The sequence below is a fragment of the Lepidochelys kempii genome, chromosome 1, assembly GCF_965140265.1.
Source record: "Lepidochelys kempii isolate rLepKem1 chromosome 1, rLepKem1.hap2, whole genome shotgun sequence".
Lineage (NCBI taxonomy): Eukaryota > Metazoa > Chordata > Testudines > Cheloniidae > Lepidochelys > Lepidochelys kempii.
Genome location: NC_133256.1, coordinates 175,892,701 through 175,914,549, shown reverse-complemented (window position 1 = coordinate 175,914,549; position 21,849 = coordinate 175,892,701). Strand labels below are relative to the sequence as shown.

The following is a 21,849-nucleotide window of genomic DNA, read 5'->3' as shown; positions in this document are numbered from 1 at the left end:
GGAATACATTATTATTTATTTTAGTGTCGAGCCTAATAGCTCCAGTTATGGATTAGGATCCCATTGTGCTAGGTGTTGTACAAACAGAACAAAAGATGGTCCTTTACCCAAAGAGCCTACAATCTAAGTATAAGACAAGAGAATACACATGGGGGAGTCCAGACGGGGAGTACAAGGAGAAAATATTGCACAGCATGACCGGCAGTGGTCTCAGCACTCCAACATTGTCGAGTTTTTTGTAGCAAAGGAGAGCTCTAAGGAGGAATCGGAAGTGGGACAAGGAGGTTGGTTTGCCAATGTTTATGGGGAGCTTCTCCTAAGCACAAGGGGCAGCATGAGAGAAAGCACAAAGGTACATGTTAGAAAATTTAACAAGTGAGCAGCATAGGCTGGCATCATGGGCTGACTGGAGGTGTGATTGTCATCTTGATAGTGAATGAGAGATGATAGGGTGGGGAAAGTGAAGACAAGCAGCTTGTTTGATGTGATACAAAAGGGGGAGCCAGTGGAGGGATTCAAAGAGAGGGGTGACATGATCAAAGTGACAGGCTAGGAAAATGATCTTTGCAGCAGCAGCAGTCTGAATGGACATGAGTAGGGCAAGTTGTATTTGTCAAGGCCAGTGAAAATGCACCAGTGATCAAGACGGGAGATGATGAAAGCTTGAACAAGTGATTTAGCTGTGTGGATGAACGGTAGTATCTTAGATGTTTTACATGTGGCAGGGGTGTGAGGATCTAGAGCGAGGTCCGAGTTGAAAATGGCACCCAGGTTACAGGTCTGAGTAACTGACAGGATGGTGGTGTTGGCTACAGTAATTGAGAAAGAAGATGGTGGAAGGCTTGACAGAAAAAGTAATACTCTGTTTCAGCTATGCTGAGCTTGAGCTGAACACTAAGCATCCCCAAGGAGATATGAGAGATAAGCTGAGATTTTAGTTTGGATAGAAGAAGACAGCCCGGAGTAGAGAGGTAGATCTGTTAGTTTTCAGCACGCTGCTGGTAGTGGAATTTATGTTTGCTGATTAGATTACCCAAAGATAAGGGGACCAAGGAGCGTCCCTGGTGAATCTCTCCCTGCCCCCAAAAAATTTAGAGGGAGAATGGGGAGGATCCTCCAAAGCACACGCTGAAGGAGCCATTAGAGGTATTACAGGCGTACTTCTGCCACCCTTCCCAACCTTGAGTAGTAAGTCCCTTAGTGTGCAAGGAGTCCCAGTGAGACTGGGGAATAAGATACTAGTCCACACAAAAAAGCAGGGGGTCAGAATTAGGCCCTGGGAAAGCCTGAAAGGCGAACATGAGCAGGAGGAAACCCTGCCCTGGCGGTCAGCTGCGACCCCAGCCTAACCTGTGTCCCACAGCGTCCAATAAAAAGCCCTTCTCTTTAACGCAACCGGAGAGCCCTGCTCTTGGAGCCGGGACCGCTACCTCGAAAAGCCTCCAGGGGGGATGTTAGCCCCGAACCCCTGCCTGTGCTCGCCCCCGCGCAGTCAGCCAGCACGCGGCTCTGGGCAGGGGCACCCGCTGCTAACGTGCAGCGCTCCCATTCCCTCCAAGGGGCTCTGGCCTCTGCCTCTAAGCCCCGGGGACGCAGGAACAGGCGGGGGTTGCTTCCCACCCCCGTGACCCGACCCTGCCGCCGCTTGCGGGCAGAGTGCGGCGACGGCCTTGCGCCTGGGCTGGGGCCAAGACGCGGAGGTGGGTGGTGCCTACGGGCCAGCTCCTCCCAGGCTCCCGGAGCTGCCCTCGGCACTGGGTGCCCCTTGGCTGTCACTCAGCCAAGCCCTGGCGGCTGCTACTACCGCCCTGCCCCGCATCCAGAGCCACCCCGAGCGGCTGCGGAGCCCCTGACGGCAGGCGCCCCGCGGGGCTGCAGGACGCGCTCGGATCATGCCGGCCGCCCTGCGCGGGCGAGGGGGCGGCTCCTACGAGCTCCTCCCCCCGCTCAGCCAGAAGGTAACCCGGCCCCGCTGGGTTGGCGAGGGGTCCGGGCCGCAGCCGCCGGGCGCGACTGGCGGGGCGGTTGCGTGGAGAGCCCGGCTGGGGACTGAGCCCCGCTCTGCCCGTGCAGCCCGGCAGGGATGGGGCGTGGCGGCGGGCGGCGGACAGGGGCGCTTGTGCTAGGGCCGCCTGGCCTGTGCTGGGCCCCCTCCGGTCGCTCCCCCGCCAGCCGTGTACAGCGCACAGACCCGCCGCTCCCGCTGCCTGCACCAGGTCTGAGCCTGGCCCAGGCTAAAGTCACCTAATGGCTGGCTTGGTGGGGCTCGGTCCAGCGGTTTCCCCGGAGCAGTTCCATGCGATCACTGCTGGGGGCAGGATCCCGGGCTTCTTGGTCCCCTTGTTTTTTTAATGGAAACCTGGTCGTTATATGAGGCAAAACCAGGGAGGGGCGGTGCGCGGAAGTAAAAAGGTCCTAATCAAGAGTTAAAGGATTAGGGGGGAGGAAGGTGATTGCGGGATAGGGGCAGTCTTCTGAGGGCTCTTTAAAATGTGACGTTAGGTAAATATACCGTCTTGGAAATAGGGGTCAGGACTGTGTCAGGTCCCAGTGAGTCTCGCATCCCCTTTCTTCTGGCCGTTGTTTATCCGAGGTATCTTGCACATCTCGCTCCCTTCACTCGGATAACTCCAAGTGAGTCTCACATCACCTTTCTTTGGGAGGTCTTGTAACATCCCTCCCCGGTTTACACCCCTGACCCCTAAAAAAACAAAACAAAAACATGCTAGGAACCTTGCACTTCCTGCTTCCTCCACTTTGGTAAATCTTTCCTGCTATCACTCTTTTTAGGATTCTCCCTGTCCTATGCATTTTTTTCCTCTCCTTTACATTCTCTTTTGTGCCTCCCTCAGGCTAGTATTAGAATAAGTAAAATTCCATGAACAGAATGTAAACTGATTTCAGAGTAAGAGAAACCAACAAGAGGACGCTTTGTTTCTGTGCTTATCTTTCCCTTCCCATTCCTTTTCTGTGTTGTCTGTATAATTGTAAGCCTTTTCGGCAGAGATGGTCTCTCACTACATATTTGAACAGTGCCTAACACAATGGGACCTGAGTTGATATTTTAATATGAGAAAAAAAAAAAACCAGCCGTTTATGCTCTTAGATTAGAATTACAGTATCAGGGCCTGAGTGGTACACATGTAAAAGGATTTGCAGGCTGTAGTTTGGATCAAAGTGAGAGACTGGTGTGAAATTAATGCATGTGTTATGGCCTAAAAAACATATTATAATACATTACAATAATTTAAATTAAATTAAAAAAATAAGCAATATCTGTTGGCTGCCAAATTGTAAAGAAAACCAAACCATTGGCAGGATGTAAGTCACTGGATAAGCACCTGCAACCAGAGTTTGTGAAGCTAACCAGCTTTTGACAGCAGTTGCTTTTTTATTTTCAGGGGCAAAGAGTACATTTTCCTTATTTCACTTTAATCAACCTGTTAAGTTCAATGACTAGTTCACTTAAAAAGTTAAGAAACCAGTTGGGAAAATGGAAGGCCTGTTTTCCTCTTCCAGTCTTTGAATAAAAACTAAATGCATGAGGATGAGATTTAGTGGTTCTAAAATCTTGAAGGATGTGGTCAGTTCAATTCACTGACTACAGATACTACTTTGTTTGATTGTTTAAGAAATCATTTAGTTTTAAATGGCAAGCATGTTTTGATAAACTGTGATAAACTTTTTTCTTATTTATCCAGCACAGTTAAGGTAATTTTATTTAACAACTGAAACATTTTAAATGGTGCATTTTTGTGCATTTCTGATTAAATTTGAATTTCCAGCTTGACACAAGTCACATACGGAAAAAAAATTAACATCATCCAGTAAAAAAAAAAAAAGGCATCACTCACCAGTTTATCAAATAATAAATGAAAGATTTAAGAATCTAAATAAAAATAAATTAAATTATATAATTGCTCAGATAAATGTGTATAGATATAGTGTGTCCTCCTGGTTAACAAAAAGAAGCTCCAAATTTAGTGTAAAGGCTATATTTAGTTGCAAATCAACATGTTTTAATGGTTAATGAGAAGCAACCTTTCTTTAGGAAAATAACTAAAAAATACCAATGCAAAACAAGATTAAAATCAGTTATTTAAATGAAGATTTCTTTCTTGCTGATTTAAATTATGATTAAAATCTATGATTTAAGTCAATCTACCTTGATGATGACACTGTATCATTAGTGTTATGGTAACATCTGCACTCAAAATATGTCCTGTATCCTTAGTAAAAAGTGCTGTTGCCTCTGGATAAAATATTTTTAGAAATTTTCAATTGAGCAATGATTTTCTTGATTGGACTGCAACTTTGGAGACTCAGTCAACCCCATTAAGGGTCTGTATATACTACAAATTAAAAATTAGCAAAGAAACATTTTCTTAATCATCAACATCATCATCAGAAAGTGCCTTCACTTCAGATTTCCCTCTCCTCATTCTCCAAATTGGAAAAATTCCCTAATTTTAAAAATTCAAAACAAGTCATAGGACTTAAAAGGTATCTTGTTGCTCAGTCACCATATCACTTGGCTCATTGAAGAGCACCTCCATGAGCTAGGAATGGGAAACCAGTCTATGTAACAAGATGGTAAAGCTGTATAATAAAACTGAACAAAAATCAGATTTTTTAATAACTAGCAGTGAAAGTAATACCAAATATTATTATAACTGCAAAAATAGTGATTCCCATTGTTTTGAGGCTTTAATACAGTGAAAAATACTAAAATAGGAAAATGTGCTTCTAAAAGCAGAAAGATTGGCAGGGGAACTCTGGAACAGGTGTAATATCTAAAAGTACTTTTAGATTGATTAGATTTTAGATTAATGCTTTTAAATAGGGTCAGTGTCAGGAAGTGAAAATGTGAGTGACTAGTCTGAGACAGTGCTGTAAACTTGTCCCGACATACACCCTTTGAATTAATGGGGAGGCAAGGGATGAACATCCATTCACAGATTTTAATCATAATTTAAATCAGCAAGAAAGAAATCTTCATTTAAGTAACTGATTTTAATCTTGTTTTGCATTGGTATTTTTTAGTTATTTTCCTAAAGAAAGGTTGTTTCCTCATTGGTTGGTAACCATTAAAACATGTTGATTTGCAACTAAATGTAGCCTTTACACTAAATGTGGAGCTTCTTTTTGTTAACCAGGAGGACACACTATATCTGTACACATTTATCTGAGCAATTATATAATTTATTTCTAGTTAGATTCTTAAATCTTTCATTTATTATTTGATAAACTGGTGAGTAATGCCTTTTTTTTACTAGATGATGTTTAATTTATTTTCCCCTGATAGTTTAGTTGGCCAAATAGTAAGGCAACAATTTTTAGTTTTAGAAATTTTAAGGTAGTTTTACTTATGTTAGGCCTGATTCACTGTTGCTGTAGTTGTTTACATCAGTGCAAAGTGGGTAAAAAACCACTACCAGATCAATGTAAAATGGTAGCATTTTACATCCACTTTCCACTGGAGATGAGTTGTGCCCATTGAATCAAGTAGCCTTAAACCTCTCTCTCATTCCATGTGTCTTCTGTGTTAAAGAGAGAAGGGAGATAGTTGTGGCACTTGATCATGATGAGGAGAAAATCATAGCAGTAAATTCTAGTATTTAGGTCTAGGTTTTCTGTGTTACCTAGAAAATATAGGTTATATCACTGGAATATTAAATATGAAGAAAATTTATTTTTAGTTACAACTTTGTGTACTGGACTTGGAGTTTATTATCTGAGATATATAAATTTAACTCACATTAACATTGATCCAGGGGAGAATGGTTCTCTTAATGCTTAAGTTTCTAAGGAAAAATGTGAAGTACAGATTCATTTTCCTCTGCCTTTCAAATAACATGAATTGTGTTTGGTTTATTTTTATTAATAGAAATGCAGTCCTGAAGAAAATGCTTCCTTCTTCAGTAAGATAACATATTCCTGGTATAGCAGGTGAGAATTAAAGTTATTTATTAGTGCTTATGCTCAGTTGGTTTAGGCACAAGTCATACATGCATTCCATCCCTTTATGCAACCTTGCATTTTAATCCAGAATGAGTGTGCTATTAAAACAGTGTTCTAAAGCCACAGTTTGCAATTCCTACAAGTCACTTCTTAACAGTTACTTCCTAATGTACTGGTCCTGTAGTTCTAGGCACATACTAATGTTTTAGATTGCCTGATTCTTACTAATAACAAACAGATAATGTTTAGCACTTTAATTAACAATTATAAAATGCTCTAAGTCAGTGGGAGCTATGCACAAGATCCCCTTCATTAGAAAATACACATGTATGTTTCCCAGTGTTGTGTGTGGTAATACAATTACCAGAGTAAATATTTTGGTGTGACCTACAGAAGATTAGTCAAGTAACCCTGTTGATCAGTTATGACTAATTTTCTGTGTATTCTTCTTTAATGTATGTTCTCTCCTTCCCTCCAAGTCATGTCATTTAAACAAGTGATTAAAAACCCCTCTCCTCCTTAGGTATAGCATACCTTCGTATGAACAGAAAGCTCAGCTACTTTAGGTTGGACTGCCTATTGTCATTTAACATTCTGTAGGATATTTCAAGCAATTTCACGTTTTGTCTCCTGACCATTACTCATTATTAGCACTTCTTCTACATCACGTGCTTACTCTGGAAATACTGTCAGTCAAAATAAACAGTGAGGCACGTAAGTGTATAGTGTAAGCCTATAGTCCTGAGAAAGAGAAATATTAAAAATATTATTAAAGTCAGTTTACAAGTAACAGCTGTTTTTTGCTTTGTTCTACATTACTATTGTAATATTCTTAAACTTTAGTATCTGATTCTTTTTTGCTTAGCCTAATTTTCAAACTTTCACATTATATGGTGAAAACCTAACTCCATTAAAGTTAGAGTTTTGTCATTGATTTCAGTGGACCCAGGATTTAATCCATGGTCTTGAATACAGTAGTGTTGCAAGTTAAAGTTTCCAGTTCTCGCACAATTTGCATAACATTTAGAACTCATCACTTTTATTACAGACATTGACTTATGAATATTAAGATCACAACTTTCTTCAAAAATAGAAAGGTTCAAATTTTGTTTAAGGTTTTGATTTTCTTGTCTGTCTGTGCAAAACTTGGTGATGGAAAAGGTTATCCATGTGCTCTGTATACACGCATATATGCTATAATCTCCTTGAGGGAGCTCCTTAGGATTTCTGTAACATAAATACTACACAACTTGTTGCAATCAATATTATTTAAACTTAAGTGTCCTTTTTGGAGAGCTCTAAAAGACTTATTTAAAATGTTGTTTTATTAGATAACGTTCTAAATAAATCATGTATTACTCTCCAGTAAAGTGTAGTTGCAGCCTTCTTGGTCCCAGGATATTAGAGAGACAAGGTGGGCATAGGTGACTTGTGCCTCCCCATACTGGTGGGGCACAATCTAAAGGGGAGGACACATGACCGCCCCACATGTCTCCTCTGCCCAGTGACTTCCCACCCTGCGCCCAGTCCAGGGCTGACAGTCTCCCCCGCACCAGGTTACCTGCGGGGGGAAGCTCTGTCCTTCTCTCCCTACATCTCCCCACCAGCATATTCATCTACTCTCTCTGGCAGCCAGGTGGGGAGTGGGACGGAGCCATTTCTGCCAGAGAGAGCCTGGCTGGGAGGCTACACCTTGCTCTGACTCTGCTGCCAGGGACAGGAGCCGAACATGCCGGGAAGTACAGGGGGGATTCTGGCTCACTCGGCCCCTGTCCCTGGCAGCAGAGCCTAAGTGGGGGGCAGCCCGCTGTCACCCCAGCTGCCAGGGACCATCCGAGCAAGCTGGAGCCCCCTCTCCACCCCTGGCATGTTTCCAGCTCACTTGGCCCTGCTCCTGCTGAAGCCCCAAGCCCCAGCAGGTGTGCCCTGTGGGGCTGAAGCCCCAACATCCCTCTCCTCACTGGGCAGAAGCCCCTACCCCACCACTCCACTGCAAAGCAGAGTTCCAGAGCTTCCCCTTTCCCTCCTCGCCCCCCCGCCTCCACCCCCGGGGCCTGGTAGGTGGAGAATGGGATGAGGGGGAGTGGAGGTCTCCGAAAGCCGCACTTTAAATGTAAAAGAACTGCATGCAGCTCATGAGCCACAGTTGGGCCACCCCGTAATAAGCCATAAATCCAGCGTGTCTGATCAGTCCATTATTTTTTGTGCCTAGCAGAGTAATGAATTTAAGCTCCCAGGCTCATCTTTTGAAAGTGTTGTGGAGCTTTCCTTTAAGGATGGGAACTGAGAGGTCAAATGTCGTTTTGTGAAAAGTAAAAAGAAAAGGAGTACTTGTGGCACCTTAGAGACTAACTAATTTATTTGAGCATAAGCTTTCGTGAGCTACAGCTGTTAGCCGACGGCCAAGGATGTTTGGTGAGGTGCCAGCTATGCCCGTTTATACCATCCGTGACTTTAACCGCTAGGACGCACTGTCCCTTCGCGGCGGGCAGCCCGGGCTAGGCTGACGGATGCCCCAAGGTCCTAACCACCCGTGACTTTAACTGCTAGAGCTCAGAGCTCCTTCGCAGCGGGCAGTCAATACTGACTGACAGGTGCCCCAATGGCAGCACTAAGAGCCTCTCCACACCCGTGACTTTAACTGCTAGAGCTCAGAGCTCCTTCGCAGCGGGCAGCCAGGATTGACTGACAGGTGCCCCAAGAGTTTGCCCCATGGAGGCGGCACAACTCAACGCTAGGCTCTTAGTACTCTCACCTAATGGCCAGGCTTTAGAGCCAAAACGGCTGAGGTTCTTTAATTGTGTTGGCTGCTTTACAGTAAACCAGAGAAAACAAGTCAGGCTTATGCATAAATGGTTACCAAAATTTATTAAGCTAGATTCTAATCATGTGGTTACAAAATTGCTAGTGCCTACTTATTTAAATGTAGAGGTGTTACACATACAAACAAGTTACAAAACTGAAACCACAATCCCAAAGAAAGAAAACAAAGTATAGAGCTCTATTTCAAAATATGTGTACACTAAAGATAGGAGATCAGGTGTGGGTGCTTCTTACCCTCCTTGCATCTCTCGATTCCAGCGGTGCCAAGCCAGGATCGGTCACTCAATTCCGCGGAAAGACGAATAAGGGACAAGGCGTAGGGACCCTCTTAGCTGCAGAAGCCTTGGGAGGCTGTCACTTATCTGACCAGCAGATAGATAGTGAAAAGCACTCAAAAATCATGGTGCTGTAGGTCCCCTACTTATACCTCTGTACTCCTTTATTCTCTTTCTCCTTTCTTATGCCAAATTGAGGCTGGTCTGTCGGGGTGACGCCAGCTTTCACAAGAGTAGTTTACATTTGCAAAGGAGAGAAACAATAAGTGTCGACGACTGGACATTTCTTTTATCAGGGTAAATATTTTCCCAACTAGGATGTTGGTGTGTGTGCATCACGCTATTTAGTAGGGGCTAACAGCCATGTCTGTCACAGGGCCTCTGCCTGCTGTGAGCTTAATCGTTGTATCTGTTCCCAGAGGCACATTGTAGCAGCACACCTGTGCTTTCACAGCTTCAAAGGCTGTGCTGGAATATATGTTAAGTGCCCTGTTCCTGCTTCCTCCTGTGTTTCCAGCAATGCTGGTCTGAGAGGGGGGGGGCTGGCTGTCTGGCTACATTCCACCCCCTGATGCACCACACTACATCCCAGATTGCAAGGTGGCTGTGATGCCAGCACCTCTTGCCCTCCTTGGGGAAATCTAGAAATACCCAACAACCAAATTAGAGGATGAGGGTTCGCGGAATTGGTTAGGATCCCTTTTTAGCTCTAGGTATCTGATTTGCGTGGAGGAAAGAGCAGTTTGAATCAAACGCTTCATAATACATAGAGTTACACAAAAAACAATTACAATAATTAAAATGGTTAAAACAGTATTCACAACCGAATGTAAAAACGGGGAGAGGGAGAATCCCAAGTGTTGAGCTAACCATTGCATCCATGAGGTTTGTCCATTCTCAGCCACTGCATGTAGTGGTACAAATTCAAGTCCCAGTCCATTGGTTGAATCCAGCAAGGTGCACATCCAGCAATTTGTAGCACCAGCAGCTGAGGCGATGGTTTGGATTGCTCCCCGAAGAGGATGTTCTGGTATTGCCAAGGTGACTGGAGCCAACAGAAGGATCGTGAGGGCTTGCAGGAACATATCTCTGGTGGGTCGTGTTGTAGCTAAAAAAACTTATTTTAAAACCAAAAGCAAAAATTACACCTGATATTATAAGTAATGGCAAATATATCAACAGTCCATAGTAGTCTCTAGTGATCAAACAGGTCTGCTGCATGGTCCATTTTGCTGACAGGTTAGCTGGCAGGTTGCTCGGAACCATGGGACCATTCCTGCAATAAATCACATGGTCAGCCGGTCTTGGATGCGATCCAAGCCTCTGTAATGGTTATTAGCCTTTTATCAGCATTTAAGGCACTCCATACACCTTTCTCTTTATAGGCGTGCAAAACGCAGGTAAAGGTTCCCAGGGCTGGGTGTTTAATCACAACAGTATCTCCAGGAGCATACTTGGAACTGTGCAGTGGTGTTCTGGCAGGGGAGATAGCTTTCCCTGTAGGGAAGAATCCCCTGCTGATTGGACTTCCTGTAGGAGTCTGTCTGTTGTTTAATCTCTGCACCACTTCGTCCAGTCTGTCTCCCCATGTGCCATCAGTAGGCTTCAAGTGATTCTTTAGAAACCCATTCCAGCGCTCGACCATGCCATTAGATTGAGGTCGATATGGAAGGTGGAAGGTCCATTGGACTCCATGGTTAAGGGTTCATTCCCTTACAAGTTTATTCTTAAAATGCGAACCATTATCTGATTGGATTTCTTGAGGCATTGGGACAATTGCTGTTAAGCGGTTTAGTCCCATAACTGTGGACAACCCTGTTGCCAATCGGGTTGGATATGCAAAACCAATCCCTGAAACAATTTCTACTCCAGTCAAGATGTATTTCCACCTCTGCCTTGTAGTGGGCAGTGGTCCGACATAGTCGACCTGCCAGGTTGCCCATAGTGTTTTTCCATCTCTTAGCCTGGCAAACCTTTGTCCTTCTGCTGTATGTTTTCTAGTCTCAGCACAAATAGTGCAGGCTTGCACCAGGTCTCTAGCCTGTCTGTGGGTGATAGGCCACCCCCTGATATGTGCTTGCCGCACTAACTCATCACTTCCTGTGTGTCCTAAATTATCATGTAACCATGAATATAAGCATTCCCATTCTACTTGTGTGGTAAAGAGCTGGGCAGCTGCATCGGCTAAATTGTTTAACTGTGCAGCTGGGGTATTATTCCTCTGATGAGCTGAGACATGTCCTATAGACAGGGGTTGTTGCAGGGCATGCTGATATAACCACTTCCAGTATTCCAGTCCCCAGACTGGTTTACCTCCTATTTCCCAGTGGTTATTTTTCCAGTTAGTGATCCACTGAGTGGCACCTGCCCATACCGCATAGGAGTCCGTATATACTGCGGTGGCTCCTGCTTCACAGGCCAGTTTAATTGCAGCCAATTCTGCAAGTTGTGCTGACCCATCAATTTCAGCAGTTAGGGGCGCTGCAGAGGTGTCTGCAGGCACTGCTGCAGCTTTTCCCTTCCATTTTCCTTTGACCAGCCTGGCACTGCCATCAGTGAACCATACTCCCTCAGGCTTAGAAGGATCAAATGGGGCAGCATCCTTAATGGGAGACTGCTGTGGAGGCAGGCGGTATTCATCAGGCATTCCTACTTTCCATAGGGATTCCTGAATCATAGTGGGGTTTTGTGCAGTGTCTGCACTCCCTACCCTGTGGTGTATGTAAAGTGCCCATCTTTGGATAGTCATCTTTTGTGCTACACCAGGTGGTAACTCTTTCCCTTCCAATATAGGTTTAATGATTGGAAGAGGAGTGTGAATTGTGATGTCCTTATCCTGAGTTAATTCCTCAGTTTCTCTCAAGGCTGTGTAAGCTGCCAGAAGCACCTTCTCATAAGGCGTGTAGTTAGCCTGTGACCCTTGCCATGACTTGGAACCAAACTGAATTGGTCGTCTGGGAGCAGTGTCACTTTCTTGCCAGAGAGCATAAGACATTCCAGTGGCTCCCACAGTTAGGTACAAATGGAATGGGGCTTCAGGATGTATGGGACCCAGAGCCTGATAGGTGTGTATCTCCCCTATCAGTTGCCTGAGGGCTTCCTCATGGGCAGGAGCCCATTCCCAGGCAGCACTTTTCTTTAACAAATTGTACAATGGTCTGGCTATAATGGCAAAGCCAGGTACATGTTTTCTCCAAAACCCCAGGGTTCCCAAAATCTGTCTCAATTGATCTTTACTTTCAGGGGAGGGTGCCTGATTTAGCTCTTGCACAGTGTCATTAGGCACAGACCTCCTACCTCCCATCCATACAGTACCTAAGAATTTTATCTCTTGGGAGGGACCTTGGCATTTCTCAGCTGGTAACTCTAAATTAAGGGCTTCTAGTGCTCCTTTGATTTGATTCATAGCCTCCTGTACCTCTTCTGGGGTTTTCCCACCTATTAAGATGTCATCAATGTATTGCACAGTTTGTACATTGTGTGGCAGTATAAGGTCATCTAGGACCTTTGCCAGTGCCCCATGGCAAATAGTGGGTGAGTGTTTAAACCCTTGTGGCATTCGGGTAAAAGTGTATTGTACACCTTTCCAAGTAAAAGCAAATCTTTCCTGGTCAGCTGGTTGCAAAGGGACCATGAAGAACATGTCCTTTACATCTAATGCTGCTAGCCAGGGTTTATCCCAGGTTTGTATGGTGTTTACAATATCTGTTATGCTAGGGACTGCTGCAGTTAATGGTCCAGTGTTACTGTTTAGCTTCCTATAGTCTATAGTGAGTCTCCATTTGCCATTTGGTTTCTTAATGGGCCACACAGGAGAATTAAAGGGAGAGTGGGTACGAATTAAAATTCCTCGCTGTTCCAATTCTTTGATCAGGTCAGTAACAGGGCTTATGGCCTCAGCTGGGACATTATACTGCTTTGTGTTTGTTACTGTTGAGGGCGAGAGAGCAGGCGCGCTGCTAAGTAAGTTTACAGAATAGTGGGGAGGGTTTTCCTCTTCCAGGTGGGTGGCATGAGGAACAGAACTGACTCCAAAAGCCCATCTTTCCCCATTAATCCTTCCCTTCTTTCCTCTTAAAACGTCCATGCCCAGTATGTTGGCATTGCCCAAAATCACCTCATATTTTCGGGGCTGATGGTGGGGTTGCAATGGGATATCCAGTTTTATCTTAACTAATGGGTAAGTTATGGTACTGCCATTTACCCCTGTAACAAGTACCTGCTTTCCGCCAGTAGGTGGCAAGCCCTGAAAACTTTCTCGCTTAATCATGGACCTTTGAGCCCCTGTGTCCATTAAGAAAGGAATAATGTGTTTGTCATTTACAGTTACATGTATCCGGGGGTCTTTTGCTGTTGTTTTCTCCTCTTTGGATTTAAGCTGGTTTATTAGGAGAGGAGATTGGCCCCCGCAAGCTAGTTTCCCTGCTCTGGTAACTCTTGCAGTTGCTGCAGCAATGGAGTATACCGGGTGTCTGCAGGTGGGGAAAGAGGAGAGAGCTGCAGAGGTGCACTGGGAGTAACATTAGTTGTCTCCCAGTCAGCTCTTTTAAAGGTGGTTAATAATTTTAGCCGCTCTGTGGGCAGTCCATTTATCACATCTCTGGGATAACCTAAAGCCAGACATTGTCTCCACAACTTGGCTCTAAGCTCCTTTTCCTCCTGGGTTGGCTCTCGCTTGTTTTTATGTCCTTTAGATGGTGTCCCCTTGTTTCCCTGAAGGGAACGCATCTTAGCTTTGCCTGTCAGTGCTCTGATGTCTCCGAATTCTCTAAAGTATGACACCAGAAGGTTTAGCAGTGCCCGAAAGGTACTGTTATGTGCTGCAGCTTCTGATCTAAGGGACAGTGCCATAGCCCTGTGGTTACTCGGAACTCCCTTAAGCAGGGGTCTGAGATCATCTACATCTACCTGACCCTCCCATGGGCTTTCATAGGCTAACTCTTGAGGGTTTTGACCAAGCATGCTAATGACAGCCACAGTTAATAGAGCTGTTTTTACCTCATCTATGTTGGTCCAGTGCATTACTGTGGGTTCATCTCGGTCTGCTGGGTAAATTCCTTTTGCCCATTGACAAGCCAGAGACCAAAGTGTTTTAGGGGTGTTCCCCTCTGAATGTTCCAGGAATATTCCTGCACCTAAGTTAAGGCGCTCAGTTTCTTGGGCTGTCAGGCGTATATATCCACCCCCAGTGTCCCAGAGGCGGACCAGCCACTCTATTATACCTTCCTCAGGCTTTTTAGCAAAATCTCCCTGGATTGTTTTTAACTCCATGGGAGTATATTGGCGGGTGATAATTTTGGTAAAGTGTGTTGGAGCTTTACTCCCTTTTCCCTTTTTACCTCCCTTCTTTGTTTTTGAAGAGGTGGATGGATAATTGTCATCCCCTTCTTCATCCAGCTCTGCCCCACTTAAATTTTCCTCATGTTCTTCTGATTTGTGATGTGTGATAGCTGGTCTTAATTTTACAGAGGGACCTTCCTCCTCAGAGGAGGGGGACTCATCTGCTGAATCCCAAATGTCTCCATCCCATTCCTCAGGGTCTAGCCAGAGAGCAGTCTCAACTTTAGCCCGGTTGATACTGCGTGTTTTAGTCTCCAGCTTTTCCCTTCGTTCTATCCCTTCTTTCTCAATTAAGGGAAGTAATCTTTTCTGAAGATGTTCCATATCCCTATTCAGTGTTCTTACTCTGGTATCTAAATTCTGGCATTCCTTGCGCAGTGTGTCCCTTTCCTGTTGCAGCCTATTAAATTCTATTGCCAGACCATGATAATCCTTACAGGCAGCTTGCCAAACGTTAGTAAGCAGCCATATACAAGCACCTTTTCCTTTCCCTTTCTTCATCTTGCAGGCAGTTCTCCAGTTACAGAAATGCTGCCAGATCTCTGCTGGTTTTCCCCAATATTTCTCCAGCAGTTCTTTGCTCCACAGAGGATTTCCCCATCCCTCTTGGGTCAAACTTTTCTCTAGCTCAGGGAATTCTGTGGTGTTTATCATGACTGGTTTCATTGTGTTACTGTAGTGCAGCCTATATCACAATCCTGTTCGTGACGCCAATTTCTGTTAGCCGACGGCCAAGGATGTTTGGTGAGGTGCCAGCTATGCCCGTTTATACCATCCGTGACTTTAACCGCTAGGACGCACTGTCCCTTCGCGGCGGGCAGCCCGGGCTAGGCTGACGGATGCCCCAAGGTCCTAACCACCCGTGACTTTAACTGCTAGAGCTCAGAGCTCCTTCGCAGCGGGCAGTCAATACTGACTGACAGGTGCCCCAATGGCAGCACTAAGAGCCTCTCCACACCCGTGACTTTAACTGCTAGAGCTCAGAGCTCCTTCGCAGCGGGCAGCCAGGATTGACTGACAGGTGCCCCAAGAGTTTGCCCCATGGAGGCGGCACAACTCAACGCTAGGCTCTTAGTACTCTCACCTAATGGCCAGGCTTTAGAGCCAAAACGGCTGAGGTTCTTTAATTGTGTTGGCTGCTTTACAGTAAACCAGAGAAAACAAGTCAGGCTTATGCATAAATGGTTACCAAAATTTATTAAGCTAGATTCTAATCATGTGGTTACAAAATTGCTAGTGCCTACTTATTTAAATGTAGAGGTGTTACACATACAAACAAGTTACAAAACTGAAACCACAATCCCAAAGAAAGAAAACAAAGTATAGAGCTCTATTTCAAAATATGTGTACACTAAAGATAGGAGATCAGGTGTGGGTGCTTCTTACCCTCCTTGCATCTCTCGATTCCAGCGGTGCCAAGCCAGGATCGGTCACTCAATTCCGCGGAAAGACGAATAAGGGACAAGGCGTAGGGACCCTCTTAGCTGCAGAAGCCTTGGGAGGCTGTCACTTATCTGACCAGCAGATAGATAGTGAAAAGCACTCAAAAATCATGGTGCTGTAGGTCCCCTACTTATACCTCTGTACTCCTTTATTCTCTTTCTCCTTTCTTATGCCAAATTGAGGCTGGTCTGTCGGGGTGACGCCAGCTTTCACAAGAGTAGTTTACATTTGCAAAGGAGAGAAACAATAAGTGTCGACGACTGGACATTTCTTTTATCAGGGTAAATATTTTCCCAACTAGGATGTTGGTGTGTGTGCATCACGCTATTTAGTAGGGGCTAACAGCCATGTCTGTCACAGGGCCTCTGCCTGCTGTGAGCTTAATCGTTGTATCTGTTCCCAGAGGCACATTGTAGCAGCACACCTGTGCTTTCACAGCTTCAAAGGCTGTGCTGGAATATATGTTAAGTGCCCTGTTCCTGCTTCCTCCTGTGTTTCCAGCAATGCTGGTCTGAGAGGGGGGGGGCTGGCTGTCTGGCTACAACAGCTCACTTCATCACGAAAGCTTATGCTCAAATAAATTGGTTAGTCTCTAAGGTGCCACAAGTCCTCCTTTTCTTTTTGCGAATACAGACTAACACGGCTGTTACTCTGAAATTTGTGAAAAGTGTTCATCCAGAGGTGGTGATTTTGTCTTTTATCATTTTCCTGTGTTAGTTCATTTGAGAGTGTAGTGATTGTCTGGTTTCACCCACATAGTTGTTGTTGGGGCATTTAGTGCACTGGATGAGGTACACTGCATGTTGTGATAGGGATGTGTAGGATCCCGGGATCTTGAAAGGGGTGTTATTGGGGTTGTTGATCATTGTAGCAGTGGAGCTATGTCTGTAGGTTTTGCATCTGCTGTTCTGGCAACATCTGGTGCTGCTTTGAGTTGGTGTGTCCTGGTCTGTGGGGAGTTTGCTTTTGATGATGAGCTTGAGTTGGGGGTTTATCTGAAAGCCAGAGGTGGGGGCATTCAGGAAAGATTTCTTTCAGGATGGGATCCCCATCAAATATGGGTTGTAGTTGTTTGATGATAGACAATCTGGGTTCCAGTGTGGGGTGATATGTGATGACTAGGGGTGTGTAATCTGAGGGGGGTTTATTTCTGTATTGAAGCAGGTTCTTTCAGGGTATTTGGGTGGCCTGTTCCATGATGCGATCTACTCCTCTGGTGCAGTGTCCTTGTTTGGCAGAGGCGATTTTAAGTGTGTTAAGGTGTATATCAGTAACTTTCTCGTGTGAGCATATTCTGTTGTTATACCAATAAATTAAAACCAGCAGGATCTTATTAAAGGGAAAAAGGCAAAATACCACATTTATTGTGAATACAGAAAGAATCATAGTAAGCAGTTAGTTATAGCTATAACATTCCATTCAATCTCATATTTATTCACACATTCATTCATACAAACACACACACAGGTTCTGCAAGGTTGTTCTCATAGTTACCAGCCTTAGAGTTGCTCATGCCAAGCCACTGGCCAGGTGGCCTGGACATGGGGGGGAAGCAGGGCCTTGTCAGATGCTCATCTGATGCTCCTGGAAGTTGGTTTGCAGAATCAGACCCCAAAGTTCTCACTTTTTAGAATCTATTTTTATAGGAATTTCTTCCTATGCCAGTCTATGGGAATTGCTTCATCATGCTGTTGCTGAATCAATCAGCAGATAGCACATTCCTGACGGCTCCGTGCTGCTAGATGTTATCTTGTTCTTTGACAGGTTTCAGAGTAACAGCGGTGTTAGTCTGTATTCGCAAAAAGAAAAGGAGTACTTGTGCACCTTAGAGACTAACCAATTTATTTGAGCATAAGCTTTCGTGAGCTACAGCTCACTTTGGTTCTCCCATTCTTGAGGCTGTTGGGTGGATTCCAGTCTGCCCTCCGGGGGTCCTCTGGTTATTTCCACTTGATGCCTTCTTCAGCCGATGGACACTGGATTCTTAGGCTGGCACCTCCCTGATCATTCAGTTATTATCCACACCACGCATCCATCCACATACATATCTCTATTTTAATCACAATTGTTAATACAACAAAAGGGCGGGGAATCTCTGGATGCTATTTCTGTTGTTAGAGTATTGCTTTGAGTCTCTCTCTCTGTGAATTGCTTTGAGAACAGACTCTGTCTTAGAATGTACTAACGCAATTAGCAGCTTGCAAGTTTCACACATAGAGGGAGAAAACCAGTACCAAAACCCAAGAGACCTCTTAATTAGTAATACCCTGGAATTTAAACTATGGGGAATCAAACTCATTTGTGATTTTAATACAGAACTTCTTTAATATGATCCAACACTGTGGTGTCTGAGTGCCTGGCTGTAGATAACAAATTTATTGGTGTGCTTGGGGTGATTACTGGATCTATGAAGGTGGGTGTGATGGTCTGTGGGTTTCTTTTATATGATTATCTGAATGGTTCCATTGTTTAAGATGATGATGGTGAACAGGAAGTTGATTCTAGTGTGAGAGTGTGGAAAGCTATAAGGGAGTTTAAGCTGTTTGTCTGTATCTGTTCCACCTTGCAATTTTGCTGTGATGCTAGGAGTTCCTTTCCCAGACCTGAAGAAGAGCTCTGTGTGGCTTGAAAGCTTGTCTCTGACTAACAGAAGTTGGTCCAATAAAAGATATTGCCTCACCCACCTTGTCTCTCCAGTAAAGGACACTTAGGGATTAAGTAATATTAGGCTTCTGCAGTCTGAACTGGGAAATCTCAAACTGATTATTATATAACTAACTCATAACATTTCATCATGCTTCCAGAATGAGATTAAGGCAATCTGGGGCTTTAGGCACAACCCACATTGGGCCCTTCAGTGGACTCCTCTGTCTTTTGGGGGAGCACCAGGATTCAGAATTGAGACCAGTGGGGCAGTTCACTGCTCGTAGAGGCATTGTTTCAGGTTCTCTCCTGAGTCAGACAGGTACCATTATACTCAGGTCACATTTTAAAATTTTCTTTGAATCCCTGAGGCCTAGAACCTTTTTTTTTTTTTTGTAAAATGAATGGTGAAATTCTGATCTTACCACCTGACTCCAGGGGTTGAGACTCTAAGCAATGACTTAATCTTGCCATGTTGGGACCCCGGTAGACCTATGCAGTGACATCTGGTTGTTTCATATCTGTTGCTTTCCAAACTTTTGGAACTTTCTTAAAAAATTAATTGACTTTGACATCAGCATTAATTTTTGCAGATTTGGTTGCTCTGCCCCCTCCCAAAACCTACAGGTTCCTTTCATACTCCCAAAACCTACAGGTTCCTTTCATTGTTCTTGGGGGGGGGGGGATTCCTGTGGGTTCAGAGTGATTATGACCATTATTTACATCCATTTTAGTTCTTCTGTATCTAACAGCAAAGGGTATAATATGGCCCCAAATTTAAACAACTCAAGATCTATTGTAAGCTTATTGTAGACTTATACTAAAACCCAGTTTCTGTTTGTCCCTGCGTACCCTGGTTAAGGATGAGTCACAGTAGGGTGGAATCCTGTTATAAAGAAGAACAGACTCCAATGTGAAACTGCAGAACTGGAATTAATTTGCAAACTGGACACCATCAAATTAGGCCTGAATAAAGACTAGGAGTGGTTGGGTCATTACAAAACCTAATTTTTTCCTGTACTAATTTCCCCCTACTGTTACTCACACCTTCTTGTCAACTGTTTGAAATGGGCCACTCTCATTACCACTACAAAAGTGATTTTTCCTCCCTTGGTATCCTACTGTTAATGGAATTGTCTCGTTAGACTGACCTCCCACTTGGTAAGGCAACTCCCATATTTTCATGTGCTGTGTATTTATACCTGCTATTGTATTTTCCACTCTATGCATCTGATGAAGTGGGTTCTAGCCCACGAAAGCTTATACCCAAATAAATTTGTTAGTCTCTAAGGTGCCACAAGGACTCCACATTGTATTTTCTGTGTAGATTATCATAATAAATGGACAGTCACTAACCAGATTTGCTGTTGAAATAACTAGAAATTTTTATTCTCCTTAACTTCATAACTACAGGTGAATGCTAAAGTGCAGGTTTTCCTCATTGAGGGTGTTCAGGTCTGGGGATTTTGGATTGGGCCCTTGTTTACTATAACTATAGTTTCAGTATAGTCAAGTTGACTGTAGGTGGGTTCCACAATTTTGCCTTTTATATTATACATTATTTATTATTGTGAATGTAGAGCTCATTTATAAGTATTATATTATGTGTATAAAGCTTCTCAGTTAGGATTCCTGTTTGATTTGGCTGCTTTGTGTTTCTTGTAATAGTTCACTTATTAAAGTATGTATTTTCCTTTCAGAATAATAACTTTAGGCTACAAGAAACCATTGGAAAGAGAGGACCTGTTTGAATTGAATGAAAGTGACTCTCCATATACTGTATGTCCCAACTTTGAAAAGCATTGGAGGAAGGAACTCTTAAAGGCAACAAAAGGATTAAAGGTAACGGTGATAGCAATAAGTAACATCACTAACCCTTACCTTTTTCTAAATTTATATTAGGCATCCCGAAAAATCCTTGTCAAAACTTAATTAAATTCTTGCAATGATTTATATCAAATATCTTCACAAGCACCCCATAGATTTCCATATAGTCTGCCCTCCCTTGATGGGTGCACTAGTTCAGAGTACCAGACAAAAGTGCTTCAGTGTATATGTTTAGCTCCCATTAGCAATGGTAATGAGTCTTGCTCTAAGCCAGTGATTTTCAACCTGTGGTCTGCGGGTCCCTGGAGGTCCGCAGACTGTCAAAGGGGTCCGGGAAAGATGACTATGAAAATAAAATGTTTCAGCTCCCAGAAAAGGCATTCTGTTGTTCTGATCAATCAAAAGTATGTGAATACCCCCACCAACAGATCGAAGCCCGGAAGTGGTGTCGTTACCATATATGCCCACAGTTCAGCGCCCTTTCTCAAGCTGCATTAACTGCTGTGCTGAGCACATGCAACATTTATAGTTGAACTATGTTCAACCAATTTTCAGTCTGACTTCTATGGTAAGGGTCCGTGGACTACGGCTTGAATTTCCAAAGGGGTCCACACCTCCATTTGAAATTTAGGGGTCCACACATGAAAAAAGGTTGACAATCACTGCTCTAAGCAAAAAGCAATTGTCTAAGGTTCTGGCAACACTTGTGCACCATTGCAAGCACTGGTATGTGTAGATGCCCGGTGTATTACAACCATAAGTAAGATTCTGCAGTGTAGAGCAGGCTCCAGTGTAATGTTTTAATGAAATTTCCTGGGGGGTTGTTTTATGATAGGTGTTTGTGGGTTTTTTGTTTATTTTTTGAAGTTTCACATTATGGACTTACACTGCAGGATTGCCATAACCTTAGGAAGTCTATATGAAGATCCTCTGTCCTGAGAGTCTTAGGAGCATACAGTGCTCACCATTCCCAATAAGGCAGACAAACTTTTCTTGATGGCCAGTCAAGATCAGATCATCAGGGGACTCCGGCTTCTGCATGATATGGTCGGCAGGGTGTTGAGGTCTGGCAGCTCTGATCTTGGGGCTGTGCCCCAGAGTTATGTTCCAAAAGGCTTCAGACCTTACAGGGCCATTTCTTTTCTGGATGCCATCTTTCTAACCCCAGCTGATTTGTGGAACTCTCTGCCTTCACCCCCTCACTCTTGTAATACCCAAGAAGGGTAGGTTTGTTTTTGCTCAGACTTTATAAGAATATTCATTTTTGATTAGAGACTTAACTTGGAAAATTTCAGGGTGCCAGGTAAAGATTTAGAAAGCTATTTAGCAACTAACATCACACCATTAGAATAGAAATTCTTAGGCAACCTTAAATATAACAAAAAGAAAAGGAGTACTTGTGGCACCTTAGAGACAAACAAATTTATTTGAGCATAAGCTTTCGTGAGCTACAGCTCACTTCATCGGAATGCATCTGATGAAGTGAGTTGTAGCGCACAAAAGCTCATGCTCAAATAAATTGGTTAGTCTCTAAGGT

General features: G+C 44.0%; 1 protein-coding gene across 3 annotated transcripts in view; it reads left to right on the top strand.

Annotated features, from left to right (window-relative positions):
* Positions 1-1,735: 1,735 nt before the first annotated feature.
* Positions 1,736-21,849, top strand: part of LOC140894923 (multidrug resistance-associated protein 1-like) — a 71,862-nt gene continuing 51,748 nt past the window's right edge. For 2 of the 3 annotated variants that reach the window (XM_073303853.1, XM_073303835.1), the window contains exons 1-3: positions 1,736-1,958; positions 5,888-5,949; positions 20,186-20,327. In XM_073303853.1, the coding sequence (XP_073159954.1) occupies positions 1,893-1,958; positions 5,888-5,949; positions 20,186-20,327 (270 nt within the window). In that variant the 5' untranslated portion in view covers positions 1,736-1,892. The other variant, XM_073303844.1, reaches the window with a different exon arrangement.